This window comes from Carassius carassius, chromosome 20 (genome assembly GCF_963082965.1).
Source record: "Carassius carassius chromosome 20, fCarCar2.1, whole genome shotgun sequence".
NCBI classification, from domain to species: domain Eukaryota; kingdom Metazoa; phylum Chordata; class Actinopteri; order Cypriniformes; family Cyprinidae; genus Carassius; species Carassius carassius.
The window spans coordinates 12,096,065-12,121,680 of record NC_081774.1 but is presented as its reverse complement, the minus strand read 5'-3'; the positions used below and the strand labels follow the sequence as shown (position 1 = coordinate 12,121,680).

The window sequence follows — 25,616 nt, the reverse complement described above, 5'->3', positions numbered from 1 at the left end:
TCCCAAGCCCAGCACTTCACCTGCTAAAAGAAGATATGCGTTCTTATGAGTGCAGCACCACAGTTAAAGGGATTTGAGCTGCTTTCATTAACGCTCCATCACTGAGCAGGAGAAGCTTTTAGAGCCAGCTTGGGCTTATCTCACTGATTGAATCATTCTATGAATGTGGAAACACTCAGCTAGGAGAAAAACCTGAGGTGCCATCTTTCCATGCTTCTTTCTCTTCAGCTCTCTTTTCCTTAGTTTTGCTCTCCCTCCCTCTCTCTCTCTCTCTCACACACACACACACACATACACACACACACACACACCACACCATTTTTCAAACCGAAGATTTTATCAGTCTGGTTTTCTCACAACCAGAGCAATAAAACAGACAAACCCACCTTCTCGTCGGTTTAGATTTCTACTCCAAGGTGCAAATGTATCACAGTCAGAGAACTTTAAAGAACTCAGAATTAAACCCCATACGTGGGACCCATTTATCAAAGCAGCCCACATTTGTTATTGACTTGTAGGCCCTTGCAGGTCTTTTCAAAGTTTTCAGAAACAAATTGACCAATCAACCCAGAAAACACATTTTTTTTAAAGCTAAATTATATATATATATATATATATATATATTTTTCTTTTTTTTTTTTTACCTATAAATTGCATATGTAACATTTAAATTACATTCAAACCATGAGTAATTAAATAAATTGGAAATACATGGCTAAAATGGCTTTTAGTTTCCAAATACTTATTTACTTTAATGGAACCCACTGACTGCTTTTCTGATTAATACTTTGAGAAATGAATATCTTCAATCAATAACATTAACTTTTTAATATATTTACTCTGTGGGGGTTGTTGTTATTTTTCTTGAACTTAACATTTAGCAGATGGTTTTCATCCAAAAGCAGCATACAGTACACTAATTGCAGAGACAATCCCCTAAGTGTACTTTAAGGTTAAGTGCTTTGCCTATGGACACAATGGTAACAGAGTGTGATTGTTTTCTCATTAATGCTCCCATTTCCCTGGACACCTGGGACTGTACGTCCAGCCCTTGTGTTTGCAGTACAGATCCTTCACCATAATACCACTGCCCATTTCTACTGCATTACCCAGTGCATTATCACTGTAAGTGTAATTAAAAGACACTTTGCTGGAGCTGTGGCGCAACAGTAGTGCATCAAAGTTATGTCTGTGTTTTTTTTTTTCAGTTGCAATGTGCTTTTCATAGTATATTTATGCGCAAAGTGCATCTGTTTATACTGAAGTGAACTCAGAAACCCTGCAAGAAAGAGCAGCTGAGGGAATATGACAGTATATCAATCATTTGTCACCACCAGTGAGATTTACCTGTCATTTTAAACCTGACAAGTTTCACTCTCCCTTTTAATCCAGTGTGTCAATTTCAGAGATTATACAGCAGATTTTAACACTTTCATGGCCATTGAATTAACCTACCTGAGTCCATGAAGTCATTGTTGAGGTTGATCCAGGACTCTTTGCTCTTACGCAGACTCTCCTCCATGGCTTTGATATCTGTGAAGGGGCAGTTACAATCAGGGAACTTTGTGGAGCAGCGGCACCAGCAGTCATTGTTGCGGCACAGTAGCTCTCCCTCTGAATTACACGCCACATAACTGAGGGCCGCCTCCACAAAACGATTCCGCAGAAACTCAGGAAGCACATCCTGTAGACCTGTGCGTGTGGGAAGAGAGAAAAATCTGTTTACTGTTACGTTAGACTTTGTGAGCTAAACTGAAATCTGATTCCAAGACCAGATAAGAGATTTTGTAAGCTACATAGTGCTGCTTGTCTGCTGCTTGGTTGGTAAACAAGTTCAAAATGGTGTTTGGATGTGTTAATATGTTTGGCCAACATCTCAAATCACCAATAGTTCTGAGATTCCCGTATGGACACTTGAAAAAATCAATTTCTGAGACATATGACACTATTATGAACCCACCCATCATCTTCCCTCTGGCTTTCCTCTCCTCTCTCAGCACTCTGTCTGTCTCTCTACCCACTTAACTCTCAATGTATTATGTTTTCTATTTTAAGTCTCCATTTAGAACAATAAAGTAATGCAGTGGCATGAGGTAGACCTCTGAAACGACAAGGAAAAGTGATATATTTGCATGGTAAATTTGTAATTTCCTCTTCTATTTGATATTTTTCATTTTACCTAACACTGTCTCATCTCTCTCTCTCTCTCTCTGTGAATCTGAATTTGCCGTTGGCTTTTTATTTATTTCAATTTATAATATATACACTACTGCTCAAAAGTTCAGAAATTGTTAGAATTTTTTAAATAATGGTTTTGCATTTTAATATATTATGAAATGTAATTTATTCCAGTGATGGCAAAGCTGAATCAACAAGCAACTAATATTATAATATTTTTGTATTTTTATATTACTTTTTCATTAAAACTACCAGCAACATCAATATACTTTTATTTATTTATTTGTATTTATTTTTTTTACATTTCTTCAGAAAATATGTATATAATTTATGTAGCTTTTATTTATTACTGAGTGTGTGTGTGTGGGGTCTATTCCTGTATATATACAGATATACTCTTCCATTAGTCAACAGATCTACTTCAGGTACCATGAGGGTCATAGGTACATAAAGGTGCATCTTTAATCTTTAATTTTACTGATTTCATAACAGACTCACTAAACAGTTCCACATTTAAAAGTTCAAGTTGCAGTGTAATTTCAGGTGCATTTTAATTAAGATTTGACTTTAGGTGGTGAACCAGATGTAGACTGCTTGTGAATATAATGCTTTCTGTGGGCTTCCCAGACCGTCAAAAACACCACTGCAATAAAGACACATTACTATTGTTTCACAGTCCTGATTTGGCTTGGCAATGCAGGACAGGGTGAGTTGGAAAACAGACAGCATTTAAAGTGGGTCATGAGAGACAGGCAGCCTGACTGGTCTAACAGCATCAGTGATGGGAGTCCTATTTGGGACGGTGAGGTCTGCTATGTCAGCACAGTAATGGGATGAATAAAGATCAACAATCTACGTGGTAAGGCAAGGTCATTCAGCCGTAAACCTCTGTCATGAAGTGCAGGCATGCTGCAGACAGGGAATCAATGCGGCTATTGTGAAATTCTCCTTCCTGATTATATATTTTAATAGCAAGCAAAGAAAGAAATGACATTTGCACTGGAAACAAATTATTGATTATTTGAGCAATTGGAACAAAGCGGTAAAAAGATGGAACAGGGTCAAAAATTTAGGTTCCCTTTCGAAAGGGAACTCTACACTACGTCAGAATGACGCTTTGGGGAACGCCTCAGGCGTGACAGGTGTCTGAAATCACTATCAAATCACGGCAATCATAATGACCGGCGACAGCCCGTGATTAACGTGCGACCTGCAAGTATAAAGGGGAGGCTTGCAAACATAACAAACATCTTTTCGTCTTCAGGGACTGTCTGTTTGATATCGCTGGAAAAGTCGGCAAAGAAAATGAAATGCACGGAGAAGGCTGAAAGCTTCAGGAAGTGTGCGGATCCGTGCCCAAGGTATTTGACGCCGGGTGATTCACACGAACTGTGCGTTCTCTGTCTGGGCAAAGAGCATGCACAGGCGGCTCTTGAGGGAGCTGTCTGTGCAAACTGTGAGCGTTTTGCTTTGAAAACGCTCCGCTCTCGTCTAGCCTTCTTCTCGAGTGAGGAGGGCTCACCATCTGTACCTCGTGGCTCAGGTCCCGCTCGCGCTGAGGCAGAGCGGCGACTCGCGTCATGGGGTTCCCAGAGGGATCTCGCCGATCGTCTTGAGAGGGGTGTTAACCTCTCAGATGATTCGGCGGATGACGAGGGTGAGTTGCAGGTGGATGACGAAGAGGATTTTTCTCCTACTGTTCCTGCAACAGATGCTCTTCAGGACGGGCAGGTGATGGATGAGGAGGAGGTCATTCAGGTGGACCCTGAACCCTCTCAGCCACCCTGCCCCGTGTATGCTGAGCTGCTGGATGTAATGGAACGCGCCACTGACAGGTTGCAACTGCCATGGCGGCGCGTTAGGGGAGAAGTTGTTCGTGGCAGGCTGGACGATCGATTTCTCCCCGGCCATAGACCACCAGCTCAGGCGAGCCTTCCATTTCTTCCTGATCTCCATACTGAGATCGAGAGGGCATGGAAGAACCCATACTCTGCTCGGATCCACCGACATCAGCGGGCTAGTTTCGCTGATGTTGAGGGGATCGGCGAGTATGGGTATGTGTCGATGTCGATTGACGAGACGTTTGCGAACCATCTCGTGTCTGGGCGGGCGTCGACACTGAGTGCTCCAGCCCTGCCATCCAAACCGCTCAAGACCACAGCGCGTTTGAATGGCAGAGCATACACGGCAGCGGGTCAGGCCGGTGCTGCCCTGCACACTATGGCGGTGTTGCACCACAGATCTTGCTCTCCGGGCCATTAAACAGACTGCCGCTTCGATCGGTCGATCGATGGCGGCAATGGTGGCCACGGAGAGGCATCTGTGGTTGAACCTGGCTGGCATCGGGGAGAAAGAGAAGGCCTTTCTCCTTGATGCACCGGTTTCGCCCTCTGAACTTTTTGGCACCTCCGTGGAGGCGGTGGTTGGAAAGTTCAGGGAGGCGAAGGCGCGCTCAGCGGCGTTTAAGACCTGTATACCGCTGAGATCCGGATCCGAGCCCAGACAGGCGGGAGAGCCTGGCCCTTCACGACCTGAGGGCCGTAGACAGGGCCAGAGAGCTAGTGTCGCCTCTCGTGCACCCCCTCCATGTAGGAGCAGGTCACAGAGGAGGCGTGACTCCCGCAGGAAAAAGAAGGATCTGAGGGAGGTGATCCAGTACAAACGATCACAGCGTTAGCGATGGATCATCTCCTGGAGGGCTGTTACTATCCTAGCCCTCTCCTCTTTTTCCCGTTTCTTACACCAGGCCTGGGGCTGGGTCTAGGATGAGAACAAGGTTCTGATGGCCCGCCTTGGCTTGGTTGGTGAGAGCGCCTCTTTCAGGCATGTAAAGTGATGGCCCCCAGGTTCATAGAGAACTCTCTGGCGAGTCTTCACTCTGCAGGCCGCAGGTGAACTGGTTGGTTTTTAATATAATTTCTGTGTGTATACTAACACTGATTTGTATTTCTCTACAGACCTTGTTCCCTGTATAGACCTAGGGAGTCATTCTTAGAGGAGCAATGAGGTAAGGTATTGGAACTTCAGGGCCCTGAAGCCCCCCCCCAGCTTGTGGCTAGAACGATTTAGGGAGAAGCTCAAAAAAAGATTTGACTCCCGTGTGAGTAGGTGATGGCCTTCCTGTCATGACATTTTTATGCGTGGTGGGCCACACCTCATTTCTATGTTAGCCTCAGGGCTTTAAGCCGCCTAGGGGTAGAGTAGTTGGTCTTCCTAAAAAAAAACAAAAAAAAAACTTTTTTTTACTTTAGGTTTAGACTGACGCTGGCGCTTCAGATAGATCTTATGTCCTACCTTTCGGTTTGTGACATTGGTATTCTGAGTACTTCGCTCCCCTGGCAGTAGGTTGAGTGTTTCACAGCCTCTCAATCAAGTAGGCTGTGGCTCCTCCGAGCCCTCAGGTAGATCTATGCTTGTAGGTCGGCCCTAACCCGGGCCGCCTCTGTAGCTGGCCTAGGCTATGTTTGGGATGTTGGAGGCGTTTTGCTAAGTATAGCTGCCGCATTTTATTATGTGTAGGCTTCCTCCCCGAGATTTCAGCCTCCTCCCTTAAATGGGAGTTGTTGGCCAAAGCCCGCCCCTTTCACTGCATTCAGGGGTGATAGAGTAATGCAGGGTGGTAGTTGAGGTATGATCCTTCAGGCGGGTCAGGCTGTCTTTCGCTCTGCGATGTGATAGTTTGCCAGACCCTGCCGAACAGAGCTACTTGTTTTTAGGCCTCTAGAGCTGGCTCCACTCAGCCCGTTGAGCTGAACCGCTCGGACGATGGGTGGAAGTTGGTTGGCTTGCAAGCAAGCTCCGCTCCCCCAGGCTGGGCACAGGACAAATCCCTGTCACCCTTTGGAGCCACTTGCAGGCCCGCTCCCTGTCTAACATTTCAGGGGCATATGGTGTTACTCCCCCGCTAACGCAGGGTAGTTTTGAGTAATCCATTCTCAGCTCTGTATTATCTACCTCACACCATGATGGCTCCGGTTGAGCAGGGAGTTCTAACTACATTTCATTCCGGTATTTGAACTCCGCTCCCTTGAAGCCAGAGCATTGCCATGAGCTGATGCCCTTGCATTTAGTAGGTAGGCCCTTAAAATGGGGCCTCCACTAGGCAGAGTGGCGTATGTTGTACTCCCCTGCTATGAGGGTATTGCTTTTTGCTGAGTACACTGCCTTTGGCAATGTGATTAGGTACCAGGATGCTGTAAGCGCTGTAGTAACAGTTTTTCTGCCTTGAAGGCTGCACAGTTAGGTAGTAGGCCCCAGCAGGCCTCCTTGACTGGGTAACCCCTAAGATAGGGCTCCTAGGCCAGCTCACCTTTGGTGGTTGGCCCTGGTAGTTTGGGCAGAAGACTCACTACCGAGTAGTAGGTCTTAACAGGCCTCCTCGGAGGTGGGTCACAACATTGTGGAGCATACACTAGGTCAAAACTTTAGGAAAGTTTTTTATTAGTATGGTTCCAGCAGTGTTCATTAAAGTAGCAGAAAGACTCGCTATCAGCTAGTAGGCTCGACCGGGCCTCCCTGTTAGGCGAGTCCCCAGCAGCAGTACACATCCAGCTGATTAGACCGTTTCAGGAAGTAGGCCTCTTCAGGCCTCCCTGAAGATGGGCTCCCACATTTTTTGTGGAGATCAGGTAGTAGGCTTTACTAGGCCTCCCTGATGGCTGAATCCCTCATACTGTGGTACTAAGTGGCCCTGAGGTTGAACTATCAGGTAGTAGGCCTCATAAGGCCTCCCTGAAGGCAAAGCCCCATAGACAGTCAACTGGACTGCCAGTCTGGCCCACTGTCAGCTGTGGTTTTCAGGTAGTAGGCCTCTCCAGGCCTCCCTGAAAGTAAGCTCCTTCATGTCATGGTTCTCTGGTAGTATGCCTCACCAGGCCTCCCTGGAGTTGAGTTCCAACATACTTTGAGTTTCCACTTAATGTGGGTTTTCAGGTAATGGGTAGTAGGCCTCTCTAGGCCTCTCTGTAAGCGAACTCCTATGTACTGTGGTAGGCTTCACTAGGCCTCCCTTAAGTTGAGCTCCCAGGTTTTGTGGTTGTCATGTAGTAGGCCTCTCCAGGCCTCTCTGTAAGTGAACTCCCATGCGCTGTGGTTATCAGGTAGTAGGCCTCACTAGGCCTCCCTGAAGTTGAGCTCCCACATACTGTGGTTATCATGTAGTAGGCCTCTCCAGGCCTCCTTGGAAGGTTAGCTCCCACTTACTGTGTGTTCCACTGAGCATGGTTTTTCAGGTAGTAGGCCTCTCCAGGCCTCTCTGAAAGTGAGCTCTCACGTTTTATGGTTATCAGATAGTAGGCTGCACCAGGCCTCTCTGATGGTGAGCTCCCACATACTGTGGTTGTCAGGTAGTAGGCCTCTCCAGGTCTCCCTGAGTAGTTTCACAGTGGTGCTGGGTTTTGTAAGCTAGTGGCCGCTTACTTTCAGTTTAGCAGACCTTATCAGGCAGCTACCAAAGGTGAGCTTGCGCCCTGGCTCGACTCAAGTTTTTATTCTCTGCTACGGGTTCCCTCCTGGAACCTCTTTATCTTGCTACAGCCTGGTTGCCTACCAGGTAGATCTAATGCTCCCCTCACTGAGGGTCAGTATGAGTATGTGGTCTCCTGAGTCTGATCAGTCGGTCGTAGGCCTCTCATGAGGCCTCCCAGTTAGATCAGTCCTTAGGCCCTCACAGGCCTCCTTAGTGTTTTGAAACACAAACACTGGGTTGATCCGTGGATCGAGTAGAGAAACTCCCCTCGCTGGCAAGGGTTGTAATGCACTATGCTGAGTCATACTCTCCAGGATATCCCGTCTCTGAGATCCGGTCCGAGTGGTTCACTGCCTGCTTCGCAGTCCCTCGGGTTGGATGCCTTCCTAAAGGCAAGTGTCCAGAGGCTCTGTCTTCGGACAGACAGGAAGTGGCCAGACTATAGTGTCTTGTATGGTGACACCAGGTCAGGCCTGCCTGGTGGCATTTCAGGTGGCACGTTCCCCTGAATAGTGACTGGCTGGGGTTCCCTCAGGTTCCCTAGCCACATTCCCTAGAAGGGACCCCTTCTAAGAAGTTGAAGTGTGGTCCTAGGCCCTTGAGCAGGCCCAGGTAGACCTTTCACTAAAACTATGTTTATGGAGGTTTTTCTGTGGTATCATATAGCTTGGGCTATGACCGTAGGGAGTGCTGTCACTGACAGCCCAGTGTGACCTGAGGGTGAGTGGTTCTAGCGTTTCATTTGAATTTGCTAGTTCTGTCAGTTGTCACTGCCGCTTGGCAGGCACTCCCCTTAGCATGGTGGCGTTGGTATATCGTTCCCCAAAGCGTCATTCTGATGTAGTGTAGAGTTCCCTTTCGAAAGGGAACGTCTCAGGTTACGACTGTAACCTATGTTCCCTGAGAACAGGGAACGAGACACTACGTGTTGCAGGCAGGCCCCATGACACTTTTTTCAGAATTATTTAAGGAATAGAAGGTTTAAAAGAACATAATTTCTCAGAAATAGATTTTATAACAATGTAAATGTCTATACTTGCATATTTAATCAGTTTAATGCATCCTTGTCTAAGATAATAAATTTCTTAAAGAAAAAAAAATGGTTTGATAGTTGTTGCAATTTCTAATAAAATTCCCGGCCAGCTTTGATAAAAACATGTAAAAAAAATCCACCCAGACAATTTGGAAAGCAGAACCCCAGTTAATTTTTTTTATAGATGCAATCTCCTAAGGCCTCCTCATCAATACTCACCTATGAATTACTCATGAAAGAATTCAGTGCTGAACACATCAATCCACAAGCCGTTACACCACGTAAGTGAAAGATTCAGATTTCACATCCCAGCTGTGGGTGCTGAACACCTGCTAATTATATTATCTGAGAAAACGCTCTTCACAGCTTTACCAGGTCTGACATCCTTCAAGAAAGAATCAATGCCTTTTGCCTTCATATCCAGCCTTTTGAATTCCCTTCCCAGTGTGAATATGTATGATGTGTTCCTCAGTATTTATTCGTAGGATTGTGAAAAACAAGAGACGTAATTAGATGCAGTCTTCGTTTTAAGCTTTGGCTTCTGCTGGGTAGAGAGCCAACAGTGTGGGGAGCCTCACAAAAGAGACTGACTTGGATGGATTTCATACCGGAGACGGCTAAATAGCTACTCTTGTGCCCACTCCTCCACAGTCTCTCTCTTTTTAAAGCGAATGAGAGGAATCGGAATATTTCCTGTGGATTATTTCAGTCCTCTATGATATTGACAGCTTGATGTCCTAATTTTAACGGGTCTACATTCTGCTCTCTAAAAGGAAAATATCCAGGGAAGCCCCAAGAAGTGGATGAAAGAATGCTGAAAGAACCGATACAAACATGCACAAATATAGGCCAAACTCTCTCTCCAACTGTTTCCCCCTACATTTTCTTCCCCAAGTACTCAGCAAAAGATAAGCTTTGGTGCCGAACCCTATAGCCAGCTCATTAAAGTAGTTACCCAAATCTGGGCAGCAGAAAATTTGCTTCAGGAGATGGCAGTATTAAGTGGGTTGATTATTTAAATGTCAATGTCAAGAAGGCAGTGAAAATTGGCGCAGGCCACATGTATAATTAGCAATGGCTAGAGGCTTAAAACCTTCCTTTTTGCTCTTTTCAGTCCTGATACTTTCTCTCTTCTTTTTGTTGTTCCGACCACCTCTGACTTGTGGTGACACTGCTGTTACGAGAGTGTGAGGTGCATTAATGCAAGTCTAAATGCCTGTCTTCTCTTCACTGGCTTGTTGAAAATGTGAAGATACGATTATTGATGATATGATTGATATGATTATTAGCATTGATGTGTTTCTCAGGTCTGTCGCAGCCAGACTTTTGGCTTGGTCCACAGTGCAACTTATTGTGGCCAAGAACTTCCCACAGGAAATTTGACTGACATATAAATATACCAATTAGGGGTTTGAGGTAACACAACTACAACAAGCAAAGTAATAAGTTAACATTAGCAAACTACATTAGTTAATGTGAACTAAAGTTATCTTAAAATTATATTTAAAGGGTCAGTTCATCCAAAAATTAGCATGTGTTTTACTCACCCTCAAGCCATCCTAGGTGTATATGACTTTCTTCTTTCAAAATCCAATCGGAGTTATATTAAAAAAATTGTCCTGGCACTTCTAAGCTCTATCATTGTAGTGGGAGGGTGTTTCTGTTCAACGGTCCAAAACATGTTAAATAAAGCACACACATCTATAATAAAATGTGCCTCACATGGTTTCAGGGGTATGAAGGCCTCCTGTAGCAAATCCATGCATTTTTTTTTTTTGTCAGAAAAATATCCATATTTTTTAAGCAAGAATGAGCAAACAATGAGCAGCATTGTTATTATCTAATGTTAACAAAGATAATATATACTTGTAACCTATGTCATGATTATTGTTAGTGTTAATGCATTAACTCCGCGTCTGGATCCTGATTACCCTGTCAATATTTATTCTGAGATAACCGGCAGGATGTAAATTATCCAACTTATTACACGGCTACTTGCCACATGTGTAAATCATTAGAAGTGAAATATTGATTTGAGTTGAAATATTTTAATATTTTATTTTTATTTTTAAACAAAACTAAATATTTGCTTGTTGAAGTAGTTTTCTTTCTCCTAAGTAATGAACAATTCTCTGAAACTTTGGAGTGTGTTTGGAGTGTGTGAAGTTATGCTTCATTTATTATTATTAACAGTAATAGGTTCATGTTACTCTTTTTTTTTCTTTTGTCGCGTTTATATATTTATTTATCTAACAATTTTAAATTTCCATTTTAGTCATGAATTTACTGATACTTTCTGTGCCTGCAAGTAATTTAGGGGACTTGAAACAGCCTCAATCATATCTACCTGCTCATCCTAAAAAGAACAACAACAAACCCTCTCACTGAACATCACCAGTGCAGCAGATGATACAAATACTAGCAAACATTGGTGCAGTATTGTTCTTCTGAAGACCACATCAGGTGTCATACCTTTCAGGTGGATTTTATTTTCTGGGCTGTGCACTAAGACGGAGCTGACGGAATCCAGGCTGTCGTAGTTACTGCATCCAAGAGGCCCCGTTCTGGTCTCTGTTACCTAGGAAACAAGGAGATATTTTAATGCCTTATTATCGTTGAAATCATGCACCTGTTTGTTCCTCTTCAGAAGCGGTAGAGTGCTGAGCATATGCCGGGGTCTAAAACAAACCAGAACGCCTGTGCTGTAAGCCAGAGTCAATATCTAAATGTCACCAAAGCCCATTTCAGCATGTCAGAGCTCCCTAAAAATGCTCACTTTGCAGAGTACCATAGAAATAGTAAATTGACTCCAGTGTTAGGTCCCAATGCATTATTAATTTCAAATCTAGAGAGCAGTGAGCCGTGTGCAGTGGCATTGTGTTTTTAACAGAGCCTAGTGTTAAATATAAGGAGAATATTATGATTCAAAAATAATGTGTGTCTGATCTGGCATTTCAGCTGGGACTTGGGATACTGGGGTGATGTTCCAGGACTTCGGTTTCTTTTTTTAATTCAGTGGCTGTATATGTAAAAAAAAAATAGATGGTCCTAATTGGGATCATTTCCATTTATGTTTCTTGACAAATCAATAATCAATTAATTAATCAGATAAAGCACTTGTAAATTGGTGGCAAAATACCTTAAGTACTAGGAGGCATGAACAATTAAAAATCCAATTACTATCAAAAAGAATAATTAAAAAAATAAATAAATCAACAAAATACAGTAAATATAGTGGGCTTGTTTTTGTGACATATCAGGACACTACTCTGTATAATGACATGGGTATGACACAGGTATTACAAGCAGAGGGTGACTTATGAAGACATAACCCATGTCCCCATTTTTCAAAACGCTTATAAACCATAAAGAATGAGTATTTTTGAGAAAGTAAAAATGCACAAAGTTTCCTGTGAGGGTTAGGGTTAGGTGTAGGGTTGGTGTAGGGCCATAGAATATACAGTTTGTACAGTATAAAAACCATTACGCCTATGGCACTTTTCACAAAAACAAACATGTGTGTGTGTGTGTATATATGCAGCATTGTAATAATTTACACACACACACACACACACACACACACACACACACACACACACACACACACACTTTATATACAATGCATATATATCTTGCTGTCTCGCTAGCCTATTAATTTTGTTTTCATTTTTCACTGGTGAAGCATGAGTGAATGTGATAATGTTTGATTTAGCAAATGAGTTTGACTAGGGTAATTTCAACTCACTAATCACTTCAGCACTGTCTTCAACGTGTTTGTTTCAATCAATTCGTTGCAAAGAGTCTGTTCAAAAGAACCATTTTCAAAAGTGACAGCTCACAAAATCAGTGTTGCAAAATGTCAAAACAACATATTCGTTTTTTCAAATGATATGAAAAAATAAAGCCTTGTTTGCCTTGTTAAATTCACAAATTTCAACAAAGCTCACTGCATTGTGTCTAATACAAAGCTTGAAACATTGGCAGTAATGAAAACGTTTGTGAGTGTAACAGGATACTATATCATGTTTAAAGCCTGAAAAGATGCTCTGATATACCTGAAATGTCTTGCAAATATTTCACCAGCATAGAATTTTGTATTATTTTTTCTATAAAATTTTGCCCCACTGCTTTTGGAAGCTTGGTGCCACATGTGTTTTGTGTCATAACATTTGTGATTTTACACATCGTTGTCAGGTCTTTGTTTCAAAATGAAATGCTGTTGCTAATCCAAAACTAATCCAACAGAAAAAAGCAAAGGAATTGGGACCATGTCCTCATGACGCAATGTTATAATGAAAAATATGTTGCCAAGCTTTTATATATGCAGCAGTGAAGATAGTAGCACTCTACATTTTTGAAGTAACTCGCCCAACACTGTCATTGATTAATGACGCACATTTTTCACATTAACTATTTTTCTTGTGTCACTATTTATCATCACATAAATGTATACATATTAATATTACATAAACAAATATTTAGGTAATGTATACTACTAACATTTTAAACATGTAGATTGCATGAGGTCTGTATGATAATGACAGTTTTAGTGCGGGAGTGCGCATACATGCACGCTTTATCATTAATTTATGAACTACTGTCTCTTTTTTTTTAAGTGTCTCACACATGCCCTCCTCCGCACCCCGTCCCACTGCAGCATCTCATTAGATCACTTGTCATTTATGATTGCTTACTGCAGCTCAATTGCTCTGATCCCAATAGGACTCAAGGCTGTTTACCTCAAACATAAAACCAGACACTAATCCGTATAACAGTCTTCACAAAAACTGCATTCTTCACGAGGAAATCATTCCAATGATTTTCTGAAGCATGAACAGCTCATGTTGTTGCAGTGATACCGTAGCTGTTTTCCTATACTGAGCCTAACATATACATAGAGAGAGACCTAGGGCTGTACTAAATATGAAATTGAATCACAATCACATATTAATCACAAGTCTCTTCTGTGAGACCAGTGCTGCATTGATTTGATCCAAATGACAGTAAAAACAGCAATATTGTTAAATATTATTATAATTTTAAATAATTATTATCAAATTAAATACACTTTAATATAAAATTTACTTTTTTGATAGTAAGTAGAATTTTCAGCTGGCGGTACTTCAGTCTTTAATATCACATGATCCATCAGAAATCAGTTTTTTTTTCTTTGATAAATAAAACATTTTAAATTAAAATCTTACAAGCCTTTATACAGCAATTTAATGCATCATTGCTGAATAAACGTATGCACCCAAATATAAACAGCTAGCAGTTCCATGCTAAGCCTAACCAAATCTCTTGTTTACCTGTCACCCTGCTGTTTTTCCTCCTCAGTTATGTGTATGTTTTATCAGCGGCGCTTAATATTGACATCAATTTAAGGAATGATATCATACCTGGCAAAATAACTGGCTAACACTGAAATCCCACAATTTCCACCCTGCCTCCTCGAAGAGTGTCATGTTTTGTTGTTGATCTTATATTTACCGGAGCTGTGTTTCCACGACTTCCTCTGCATGCTTTTCTTAAGGGCATAACAAAGGAAATGAATGCCTGCGGTACAGTACTTTCCTGTCCATTTCTGTAACATCTCACATCATCAACAGGCCCTGAAATCTCCCACAGACCACAGAGTGTAGCCTATTCTTTGTCAATTGAGAAGCTAGAGGAGTGCATATCAAGTTGACTCATTTGTCAAAAATGCCTCTGCCTCCACTGTGGAAGGCACAGTTGGCTTAAGACTGCAGATGCACTCTGAAAGCATTTTAGGAGTTCATGACATGTGACAGGATTTTAAGTGCAGATTCTGAGCTTCATTGGATTTGACAGCTAATGTTGATTAGATGGCACTGTCAGGTCGCTTGACCAGTGCCAGCTACAGTATCTAGAGGCAGCTCTTGACATAAATGGTGCAGGGTTCTGAGCTCCCACTACTGAGCTCCCACTACTGGTGGTCATTTACATTCTGCACTCAGACAGAAAAATTATATAGGATTCATCCTTACAAAAAAAAGTACTGTAGCGGTCATGCCATGTTAGTTATGTGACCATAACATATATGATTGTTCCGAGCTATCACCATATGAAGGCACCATAGTATTTGTATGGCTCTCCATTGTACTCTTGTAAAAACAATCCTACAATTGACATTAACTATATGTTTTTGATTTTCACTACAGAAGAACTGAAGTTGATTGTTTAGCAATTGTAGTAAATTTGTCAAACTGTCTGTTTTTGATTCACTAAAAGAACTGGCCTATACAATAGGAGTAAAGTGTTTGTAGTAAAAAAAAAAAAAAGTCATTTGTTTGGTAATACTGTTTTTAGACTAAACTGGTTGTGCCATATGTTTTTGATTCACTATAAAGATTCAGCTAATAAGAATTATTTGTTTGGCAGTTCATAGCAAACTGTTAAGGCTGTATGTTTTTGATTAATAAAAAAAAGAAACGGCTCATAAGAGTCATTTGTTTGGTAATAGCATTAAACTGGTCACATTGCATGTTTTTAATTCACTATTAAGCAAAATGTTCATAATAATCAATTCTATATTTACTAAAGTTATTTATTAATTTTTTTTCACTAAAAAGAATGAGCTTAAAGCTATTTGTTTAATAATCCTATAGTAAACTGGTTACACTCTCGGTTTTTGATTCACTAAAAATAATCGGATCATATGAGTCTTTGGTGCACTGGACATTCTTTTTGTTTTTGATCCACTAAAAAATCTGCTGGTCAGAGACATGAACAGAGACATTTGAACTGGGCGTACTGTGCCAGTGTGTAATAGTTATTATTATTATTATTATTATTACTATTAATGTTTGGATTACACTGGTATTTTTTATTTATTTAATTTTTTTTTTTTTTTTTTAAGATGTAGATTTGGTGTTTACTGTTGCAGTATTGCCAGTGCTTTAAGTGGGCCGGTACACACCGGTACTCAGTACCGCCATTTCCAAATATAGCTCTTGAGTGTACCGCCACCTCTCCGTGCGCCCAGAACGTGCTTTTAGCGTACCGGTACGCTCATTTGGACATCTGTTTTAATCGAGGTTTTAATCTTTTTCCTGCGCTGCCGCTTTTCAGAGCGCCCTTCACAATGCAAGCTTCCTAATTCGTACCACCGACAGCAGAGACTACATTACCCATACTCGCTTGAGATTTACAAGTGAAAAGCGCATGCGTCGCTTTTGCCGCTGTCAGTAACAACTCAACGTGACCGGAGAGAGTATGTGAAATGCGCACACTCAGCTCGGTAAAAATTCAAATACAGTGAACAATATAAGTTCTAAAAAAATAGCGTGGGCGGCTAGGCACAAATTTAGATATTAATTAAATCTAATTAATCTATATGCACAAAGACAATACGACCTTTTTGTCCCCTTTTTGTTTTAAAGCTTGATGAAGAGAGCGCAAGTTGCTGCAGCTGCGAGGAGGACAGTGATGCACATGTGCAGGAGTGATTGACAGTTCGCAGCACTGTGTACAAAAAATACGTTTAAGCTCATTAACGTTAGCGTTACAGAAAGGTCTGATTTACGCACGGTTACAAAAGTCTTTTTTTTTTTTTTTTACAATGACATTTGAGTTCATGATTTTAATGTTGTTGTTTCTTGTGGCTGACTAAAGAGTATTGACAGACGGTTGATCTTTGAATAAAAATGTGTTTAGTTAAGGTTTGAAATTCATTATATTTTATTATAGGCTACGAAATCTAATATCATAAGCACCCCATCCTGTCACCCAAGACTGCAGAACCCCCTCAGGGGATTAGGGGAGTCATCAAAAAAAAAAAAAACTATATATATATATATATATATATATATATATATATATATATATAGGCTATAATAGAGTACCGGCACCTCTTTTTGGCCACTTAAAGCACTGAGTATTGCTAAATGTTGCATAAAATGTGCATGAGTGCATAAAACACTATCAGAGTATTTTAGTATTGGCTCATAGACAGAAAGGTTTAAAGAACCAAGCATGACTCAGTTATTGTATTTTAACAAAAAATAGCCTCTTCTGCATGGTATCCAAAAAAAAAAATACAAATACCTTTTGTACATTTTGCATTAATTCTGTGTAAAGTTATAGTGTCTGATTTTCACTGAAGTACCCTTTGGGCAAGTTAACATCCTTACATGTTTAAAGAAGTGTCACCTTTAATGACATGTACCTAGTCTTTTAACATGGTCTTTACAATTATATGCATCTCATGTACTTGGCCATAGCTTTGGCGGTAACTCGGTGTCCTACACAGAGGTGATTGTTAATAGTATGTCATTATGACAAATGGTTATATTACAGAAAGGGGTGTGAGTCCTTCATGTCTTGTTATAGATCTGGACTTAGCGGTTAACTTTATGAAATGGTGATATTGAAACTCCAAAGCAGTGTAAATGTTACCGTTGAGCCGACAGAGTCTTGTTGATCCATGAAGACCAGCTAATCTCAAGACTTTGTTCTTGCAAAATCTGATCACTGCTAAACCTGCCTTGGGATTTCAGGCTATTTTTGGTCTTAAGTGGTATCTGATTACACAAAGGCAAAGTGATGTCCCCCAGAAGCTGCTTCCTGGTGTGCTTTAGCTCTTCGTTTCTGAGTGGAGGGTGTAATTGATCATCCTTTATGGCATTATTGATGAGCCCGTTCTAACCCACTTCTGCTGTGGTGCCCAATTCATCAGGCTGATTTGCACACAGGGTGCAGGAAGAAAGCAGTCAAAGGTGGGCTCTATAGCCCCTTAATGTCTCATTAGCTCTCCCCTGACAAACACACATGGCAGGACAGACTGCTCCCTAAAGCGATGCTAGAGGGCTCTCTGAAAGTACTTTAGAGGTGTACATCAAAACAATTTCATCAATATGATTTGATGAGGTCTGTCTGTTACAAAATGCCCTTTATTGTTACCATGGACACTTTTCTCTTGCGCTAGCAGGATATATTATAATATGTTTACAAAATGGTACATCTATGCTAATTTGAAAAGTGTGTTGTATTTTGTAATCTCGATTCAAAGAGCTTCACATCAAGAGCATATTTGCTGCATAAAAATGCAGATGACTCTCTATGTCCATGGTCATATTGTAATGAAATTGTATGTGTTCAATTGAACTTTTCAGCTGATGCTGTATAAGGAAAGCTCAGGCTAATGAAAAGCACACTGCAGCCCAAAGACAAAGTCATTTTCTTCCAACAGAGCCACCGCTCCTGTTCCTGTGCCATCTTGCTTTCATTTTGTTTTTTGAGGTTGAGACTCTTTGTTATATGAATAAATGCATTGTGTAGAAAGATTGGCTTTGACAGAGCTTTGAAAATGGCATATTTCATTTTGACTAGCTAGCATTAATGTGACTGACAAAAGACAATCACAGTATAGTGCATCAGGAAAATTGCATGATCAGCTTTTGCAACGTTGGTGAGTGTGCTTTGGATCGATTGCGGTAAAAATGCATTGATGTAATTAGTAGTGTATAAATACTAAGCAAAAACTTATAAACAAATTAACAAAAGATCATTTTGTCATCACTTTTTTCTTGCTTACCCTGTAATGCAGTCTTAAGTATTAAAAAAGGGGGTACATAAATAGAAAATGTATTAGAATATTTTTGCAAGTGAGAAATATGCTTTAAGGGAATTTGCAAAAACATCTCCTACCCCAACAGAACTATCTCCTATATAAAACTGTAATTGTATGCAAGTGTAACAGGTCGAATATGTATTTCCACTTGCTAAAGTTATTTTCATGTATGGCCCCTTTAATTGCACTTTCCGCCCAGATCTGGTAGAATTATGAACTGGTTCCGGTAGAGTCATTTAGACTCGCGCCAGTCGAGAGTAAGAATGGCCGCGGTGAGTGAGTGCTCCGTGTATTAAATATATTTGAGTAATTATATAACCATTTTAGGGGATAATACTGAGTTATACGTGTGTTTAGAAGTATGTTGTATGATTTGGGTTTGTGTCACTGTTATATGTATTGTAATATCAAGTTTAATGTTCACTTCCAATAGAATGCACGAGGGTGATTGCTGAAACTGATCACCGCTGTTGTATATTCACTGTCAACAGGTACAGACCAGTTTCAAATATGTTATTAATTGCTGTTTATTACGTAGTAGTTTATGTAAAGGAGTCATTTGGACTCGCGCCAGTCGAGAGTAAGAATGGCCGCGAATGCACGAGGGTGATTGCTGAAACTGATCACCGCTGTTGTATATTCACTGTCAACAGAATAAACATCTTAAAGTGCGATTTGCTGTCCATCTGATCTCAACACAACGCAGAGACAACACTGTTACAATGGTGCCGTGACCGTGACCCTGGAAACAGCGTGGTGGGTCGTCTGGTCGGAGATTTCCGGAGGAGTTCGTGCCGTGGGTGACGAGAGTTTTCGCGCCGGAGCTGTTTGCTGCAATACCGTTTTTGTCCACAAGGTGGAGTGAAGGAACACGTTTCACTGCAGAGAGGAACAAAGTTCTGGTATTGTGGTATCCATTTGAAGGCAACATTCGCTTATTTGACAATACAAGCCGTTGAAGATTAACCTTTGAAGAATATATATATATAAAAAAAAAAAAAAAAAAAATTACGTATATATTTTTTTTGTTTTGTTTTTTGACTGGGTTATTGAAAAGTACTATTGGGGAGACTGAACATCAACAAATTCATTGTGACTGAACTTTGAACTCTGAACATCAGCAAGTTCATTTTGACTGAACTTTGGACTCTGAATTTTATGAAAGTGCTTTTCTGAAATTTTGAAATAATACAATTACATATTTATGTTAAAAAAAGGGTAGAATTATTTTTTTTCTCTTCCTTTTGTTTGAGTAATATATATATATATATATTTTTTGTTGTTGTTGTTGTTCATCAGTGCTACTGTCAATATAGGATATGGATTCAGACAACAGTTTTGGAAGGGGTAGAGGTCTATTCATGTTTACTCCTATGCCGTCAGTTGGGAGAGGCAGACTTGATTATACTCCTGTTACATCTACTCCAATGTCTGCCTTAGAGGCTGTGCAAGATGTAAATGTCAATTCAAGTCCTCCACCCCCCCAGTTCAGTGAAGGTGGACTGAAACAACCCAGCTTGAGAGGGGATGAGTCGATGGAATTAATAGTGGGGATGGTAGAGCGAATGGGACGCTCTATTGGGGAGAGCATTGCTTCCTGTTTAGAGTCTAAAGTCTGCAGTTCAAGTAGTGCAGACTCATCTGTTTTGAGCAGAGTTCTAAAATCTGAAATCAAGGAACCTGTTTGTTTTAGGGGTGATCGAGCTGAGCCGTACACTGTACATGAGTGGGAAGCCATAGTGCTGTCATATTTGCGCAAGATAGGGACGCCTATCGAAGAACAAGCTGATGAAGTCCTAAGTAGGCTTTTGGGGCGGGCTCGTGAAGTTGTGAGGGTGGGCTTGCGTAGTAACCCTTCAATTGATTTGTGCAAAGGCCCGAGTCCTATTTTTGATTTGTTGAAACAACATTTCAGTGACACAGCTTTTTCTAGCATGCCATTAGCTGATTTTTATGGCACACTTCCACACGCTGGTGAGGATCCCTTTGACTATTGGCTGAGGCTGAATAGGGCCATGGATATGGCTGAGGACTGTTTAAAGAGACAGGACAAGAAGATTGACAATCTATCCAATGAGCTCACAGTAATGTTTATCAGACATTGTCCTGACCCTGAGCTTTCCCTTATATTCAAATGCAGGCCTTTGGAACAATGGACGGCGGCTGATGTTCATGCACGTTTGGAGGAGTATGGAAGAGAGAGACGATGTGGCTCTGTTTCTAGAGCGTCCCCGGCCATTTCTCTTTTGAAACAGGAAGTTGCTGTCCAGCCTCCTGAAACAAAGGTTAGCAAAGCTGCTAAACCTGAGGCTGTTTTATGTCAAACTCAGCCTACAGAACCTGTTGAACCAATGGAGCGAATTTTAGCAATGTTGGAACGTGTCTTAGAGCATGGGCAATCAAGTCGTCAGGCTGGCACAGAGCGGCATGCGTTTAAGTCACAGAGAATCAGAGTGAGGCCTACTCTACCATGTGAGGTGTGCAGAGATGTTGGCCACACCACCCATTTTCACTGCAGAGCAAATCATCTGTGTTTTCTTTGTTACAAATCAGGTCATGCACGTGCAGAGTGTCCTAAAGCCAAAGCCTTCACTGCTAGTGTGATGCCTGAGACAGATGCTGTTCCACATACGGGAAACGACTAGGCCTGCATGTGGAGGGGGTGAGTGCAAGGCCTAATGATGACCCCCGATCATTGTTGGATTACGATCAGGAATCTGTATATAAAAGTGTTTGCGAAGAGTGTAGTTCTCAATGTACAGTTGTCTTTCAAAATACTCAGAAACTTCAGCCATATGAAGATCTCTTCTACACTTCAGTGATTATTGGTGGAAAGGTAGAGGCAAGAGCAATGCTTGACACTGGATCAATGGCTTGCACCATGAGCTCCAAGATCTTACCTCAATTGCTGAGTACTGGTGTGTTGTCAAACCTTTCACTTGCCCCGACAGATGTTGTTTTGGTTGGATGTGGAGGCACCAGAACTAACCCTTTAGGAGTGTGCGAGCTGGATATGAATGTTTACGGCTGTCATGTCACTGTTCCAACTTTGGTAGTCAAAGGCCAGGGTGATGATCTTATCCTAGGCAGTAATCTCTTGAAACATTTGATTCTTCAGCTGAGAGGTTCTTCAGAGTTTTTAATAAGTGCGTCTGAACGTGAGTGTGATATCAATGAGCAAAGCAAGTTACTTGATTTACTAGCCAATGTGGAGAAGTGGAGAAATGGTCCTGTCCCTGACCTATTGGGAACGGTAAAGATCAAAAAGGCAGTATCACTTGAACCCATGACTGAAAACCTAGTTTGGGCCAAACTGCAAAGCACTCATGACATCTCAGCTGGCAGTGCTGTCATTTTGGAGCCCAGTAGAGTTAAATCAAGGCCAAGGACAGTGCTGGTCGGGAAAACCGTAGCGTTGATGCGTGAAGATGGATGGGTTCCGCTTAAAGTGATAAACCCTTCAGAGAGAGCAGTGACTTTGAAAAGGAATTCTACACTTGCTGATGCTTTTCCTTGCATGGCTTTGCAGGATTTTGACTGTTCTGAGTTTTCTGATGGTTCCTCATTTGATTTAGAGCAAAAAGTTCAGAGAACAGCTGATGTTTTAACCGACAGACAGGATGAGATGAGTGTAACCGATGCTCTAAGTTTACCAGTCAAATTGGGACCTAACAACTCCTGTTCTGCTGATGACACGGCAGTCTTACACGACTTGGGTTTAACTGACTTGGATGTGGAGTCGTGTGAAGTGTCTGCAGCCTGCAAAACAAAACTGGTGCAGCTTGTCTCTCAGTATCATTCTATCTTTTCCAGACACAAGTTGGACTGTGGAAAAGCAACAGGCTTTGTTCATCGTATCCGCCTGAGTGACGACAAGCCCTTTCGGTTGCCGTATCGACGCCTTGCTCCAAATCAATATGACAAACTTCGGCAAGCTTTGAATGAGATGGAAGAACGTGAGATCATACGAAAATCTAGTAGCGAATTTGCATCACCTCTTGTTCTAGTCTGGAAAAAGTCAGGAGATTTGAGAATATGCACAGACTTTCGTTGGATTAATGCTCGCACAATCAAAGACGCGCATCCCCTTCCCCATCAAGCAGATGCTCTTGGCGCTTTGGGAGGAAATACCTATTTTTCAACCATGGACCTCACATCTGGCTACTATAATGTAGAAGTTCATGAAGATGACCGGAAATACACAGCATTTACATCACCTTTTGGGTTATACGAATATAATCGTTTACCACAGGGACTGTGTAATAGTCCGGCCACTTTCATGCGGATGATGTTGACTATATTCGGGGATCAGAATTTCAACAGTCTATTGTGTTATCTGGATGACGTCCTGGTATTTGCACCCACCGAAGAGCTGGCGCTGGAGCGCTTGGAAATGGTGTTTAAGCGTCTCAAGACTCACAATCTCAAGCTTGCTCCGAAGAAATGTCACCTTTTGCGGAGTTCGGTCAAATTTTTGGGTCACATCATCAGTGCGGATGGTATTGCTACCGATCCAGAAAAAGTCACAGCCATTGCTTCTGTCACTGAGGATGATCTCATGGTTGAGGGTACCAATGTCCCCTGCCAGCAGAAAATACGGTCTTTTCTGGGTATGGTAGTGTTTTACCAGCAGTTTATTGAAGACTGTTCAGCCATTGCTAAACCATTGTTCAGTCTTACAGCTGGAAGAAAGGTTCCTCGTGGAAAATGGAAGCGTCGAATGTGTCAAAGAGAGTTGTCTGCTTCGGATTGGACTGAGGAATGCAGTCGAGCATTTCACAAATTAAGGCAGGCTTTGCTTGATCAAGTCTTATTGGCTCATCCAAATTTCAATGAAACCTTCCTACTCTCAGTAGATGCTTCTAGTAATGGGCTTGGTGCCGTATTGTCACAGGTTCCTAGCAATGGGACAACAGCCAGGCCGATTGCTTTTGCGAGCAAGTCGCTTACCTATGCTCAGTCGAGATATCCTGCACATAGGTTAGAATTTTATGCCATGAAATGGGCGATTTGTGACAAATTCCATCACTGGCTCAGGGGTCAGAAATTTACTGTCTGGACAGACAACAACCCTTTAACGTACATTCTGTCCAAAGCAAAATTGGATGCTTGTGAACACAGATGGGTTGCTAAACTAGCACCATACCAGTTTGATATTAAGTACATTCCTGGTCCAAAAAACGTAGTTGCTGACGCCCTGAGTCGAGAGCCCTTTGTGCACCCTAGTGTACTCCATCGGCTGACAAGAGTCCCTTATGATAAATTGCTGGCAGAAGCTGCAGCTGTGCGCACAGGCTGTGTCCAAGATGTCTTCCGTTGGTCTACTCACCCCCTTGACAGTTCCTCTGATACTGAAGGAGTGGCCATTGCCTGTCATACAGCTAAAGTTTCCTTACCTGGAACAATGTCAAAGCAGGAAGTGGAAGCTGTTCTGCACTCATGCAGGCATAATGATAACTCCAAGTCACATGCCTTGTTGCTGCCTCACCTTCCACAAGCGATAATGCCGTCAGAATCGCCGGACATTGATGTGCTGTCCCATGATTATCTAATGAAGATACAACAGGATGATAATGTTGTAAAAAGAGTGATTTGCTTTGTTGAGAGAGGACGGAGGCCAAATAGGAGGGAACGAATGAACGAGCCGAAGGCTGTCTTGAGGTTTATGAAACACTGGGGAAACCTGCTGATGAAGAATGGTGTGTTGCATAGGGTTTCAAAGAATAGTTTCACCAAGAAAAAAACTTACCTGTATGTCGTGCCTGAAGCAGTGAAAACCATGGTGTTGAAAGGCATTCACGATCAAGCAGGACACCAAGGTCAGCAGCGGACTCTGTATCTTGCTCGGCAAAGGTTCTTTTGGCTTGGCCTAGAGAAGGATGTGAAAGAGTATGTGAAGTGCTGTCGTCGATGTGTGATCAGCAAGACACCAGAACCGGAGGGTCGTGCACCGTTGGAGAACATCATTACAACAGAGCCCCTTGAACTCGTCTGCATAGACTTTTGGTCAGCGGAGGACTCTGCCAACCGGTCCCTGGATGTTCTTGTTGTTACAGATCACTTCACAAAGATGGCTAATGCCTTCTTGTGTCCTAATCAGTCTGCAAAAGCAGTGGCGCATCAACTGTGGCATAACTACTTCTGTGTTTATGGCTTCCCAGGCCGTGTCCATTCTGATAGAGGAGCCAACTTTGAGAGTGCTCTGATCGCTGAGTTGTTGAATGTCGCTGGAGTCCAAAAATCGAGGACAACTCCATATCACCCAATGGGGAATGGAGCTTGCGAGAGGATGAACAGGACGCTGGGCAATATGATACGTGCTCTGCCTGCGAAGACCAAGCACAAATGGCCGCAAGTACTAAAATCTTTGACTTTTGCGTATAATTGCACCATCCACGAAACCACGGGGTATGCTCCTTTCCTTTTGATGTTTGGGAGGATTCCACGCCTGCCCATTGACCTGGTGTTTGGAACTGTTCTAGACGATCCTGATGTTGGAAACTATGACAATTACGTCCAGGCTCTTCGGAGAGATATGAAGGAGGCAATGTGTGTTGCACAGACATCTGCCAAGAAACAGCTTAAGAGACATGCTGACTTGTACAATAGGAGAGTCAAGGGGGGACCAATTAATGTTGGTGATAGAGTTTTGCTTGCCAACAAGGGAGCACGTGGAAAGCGGAAGCTTGCTGACCTTTGGGAGAATACTGTGTACACTGTTGTTGGTCTTAATGCAGACAGTCATACCTACAGGATTCAGCACAGTGGTACTGGTGTTGTGAAGACTGTACATCGTAACCTTCTGATGCCAGTTAACTTTCTTCCACTTCCTGATGATGACTTGGAAGGTGAGTCATCCGAAAGCCACCTGAGTGGCTCAGAGAGTGTCGATTCTGTGGTTGCTGATGTGTCTGAGGATGCTACCAATTACAGAACACGAGAGTGGGTATCACAGCTACCTTCTGATGATGCAGACTTGGATAATGTGGAGGAAGCTACAGATGTTTTTGAACCAACACAGGCTGTGGATGCCACTCAGGCTAATGAATTAGACCATAATGTGATTGACAGCTCTAACACTACCCAGCTGGGACCAGAGGGTAATGAGGATGTTGAGAGTATGGACAGGAATGTACATAAATCCTCTGCAGAGCAAGTTGATAAATCTGTTTATGTTTCTTTGAGTGTTTCAACGCCTATTGGTGGTTGTTTTGAGGGAAACAATTCAGTGTCAAATATCAGTGTTCATAACTCCCCTGCTGGAAGTTCACTAAGTCGTGTGAGATCCAGAGCTGGTAGATTGTTTAAACCAGTGACGAGATTCATTGAGATAATGAACCAGCAAA

At 42.0% G+C, this 25,616-nt stretch overlaps 1 protein-coding gene across 1 annotated transcript in view; it reads right to left on the bottom strand.

Annotated features, from left to right (window-relative positions):
• The window catches only part of LOC132096347 (BMP/retinoic acid-inducible neural-specific protein 3-like), a 111,429-nt gene that overhangs the window by 28,988 nt on the left and 56,825 nt on the right, over positions 1 to 25,616 (bottom strand). The window contains exons 5-6 of the mRNA XM_059501639.1: positions 11,151 to 11,256; positions 1,456 to 1,692 (exon numbers count right to left, since the gene is read on the bottom strand). Of these exons, the coding sequence (XP_059357622.1) occupies positions 1,456 to 1,692; positions 11,151 to 11,256 (343 nt within the window). The remainder of the gene's footprint in view (positions 1 to 1,455; positions 1,693 to 11,150; positions 11,257 to 25,616) is intronic.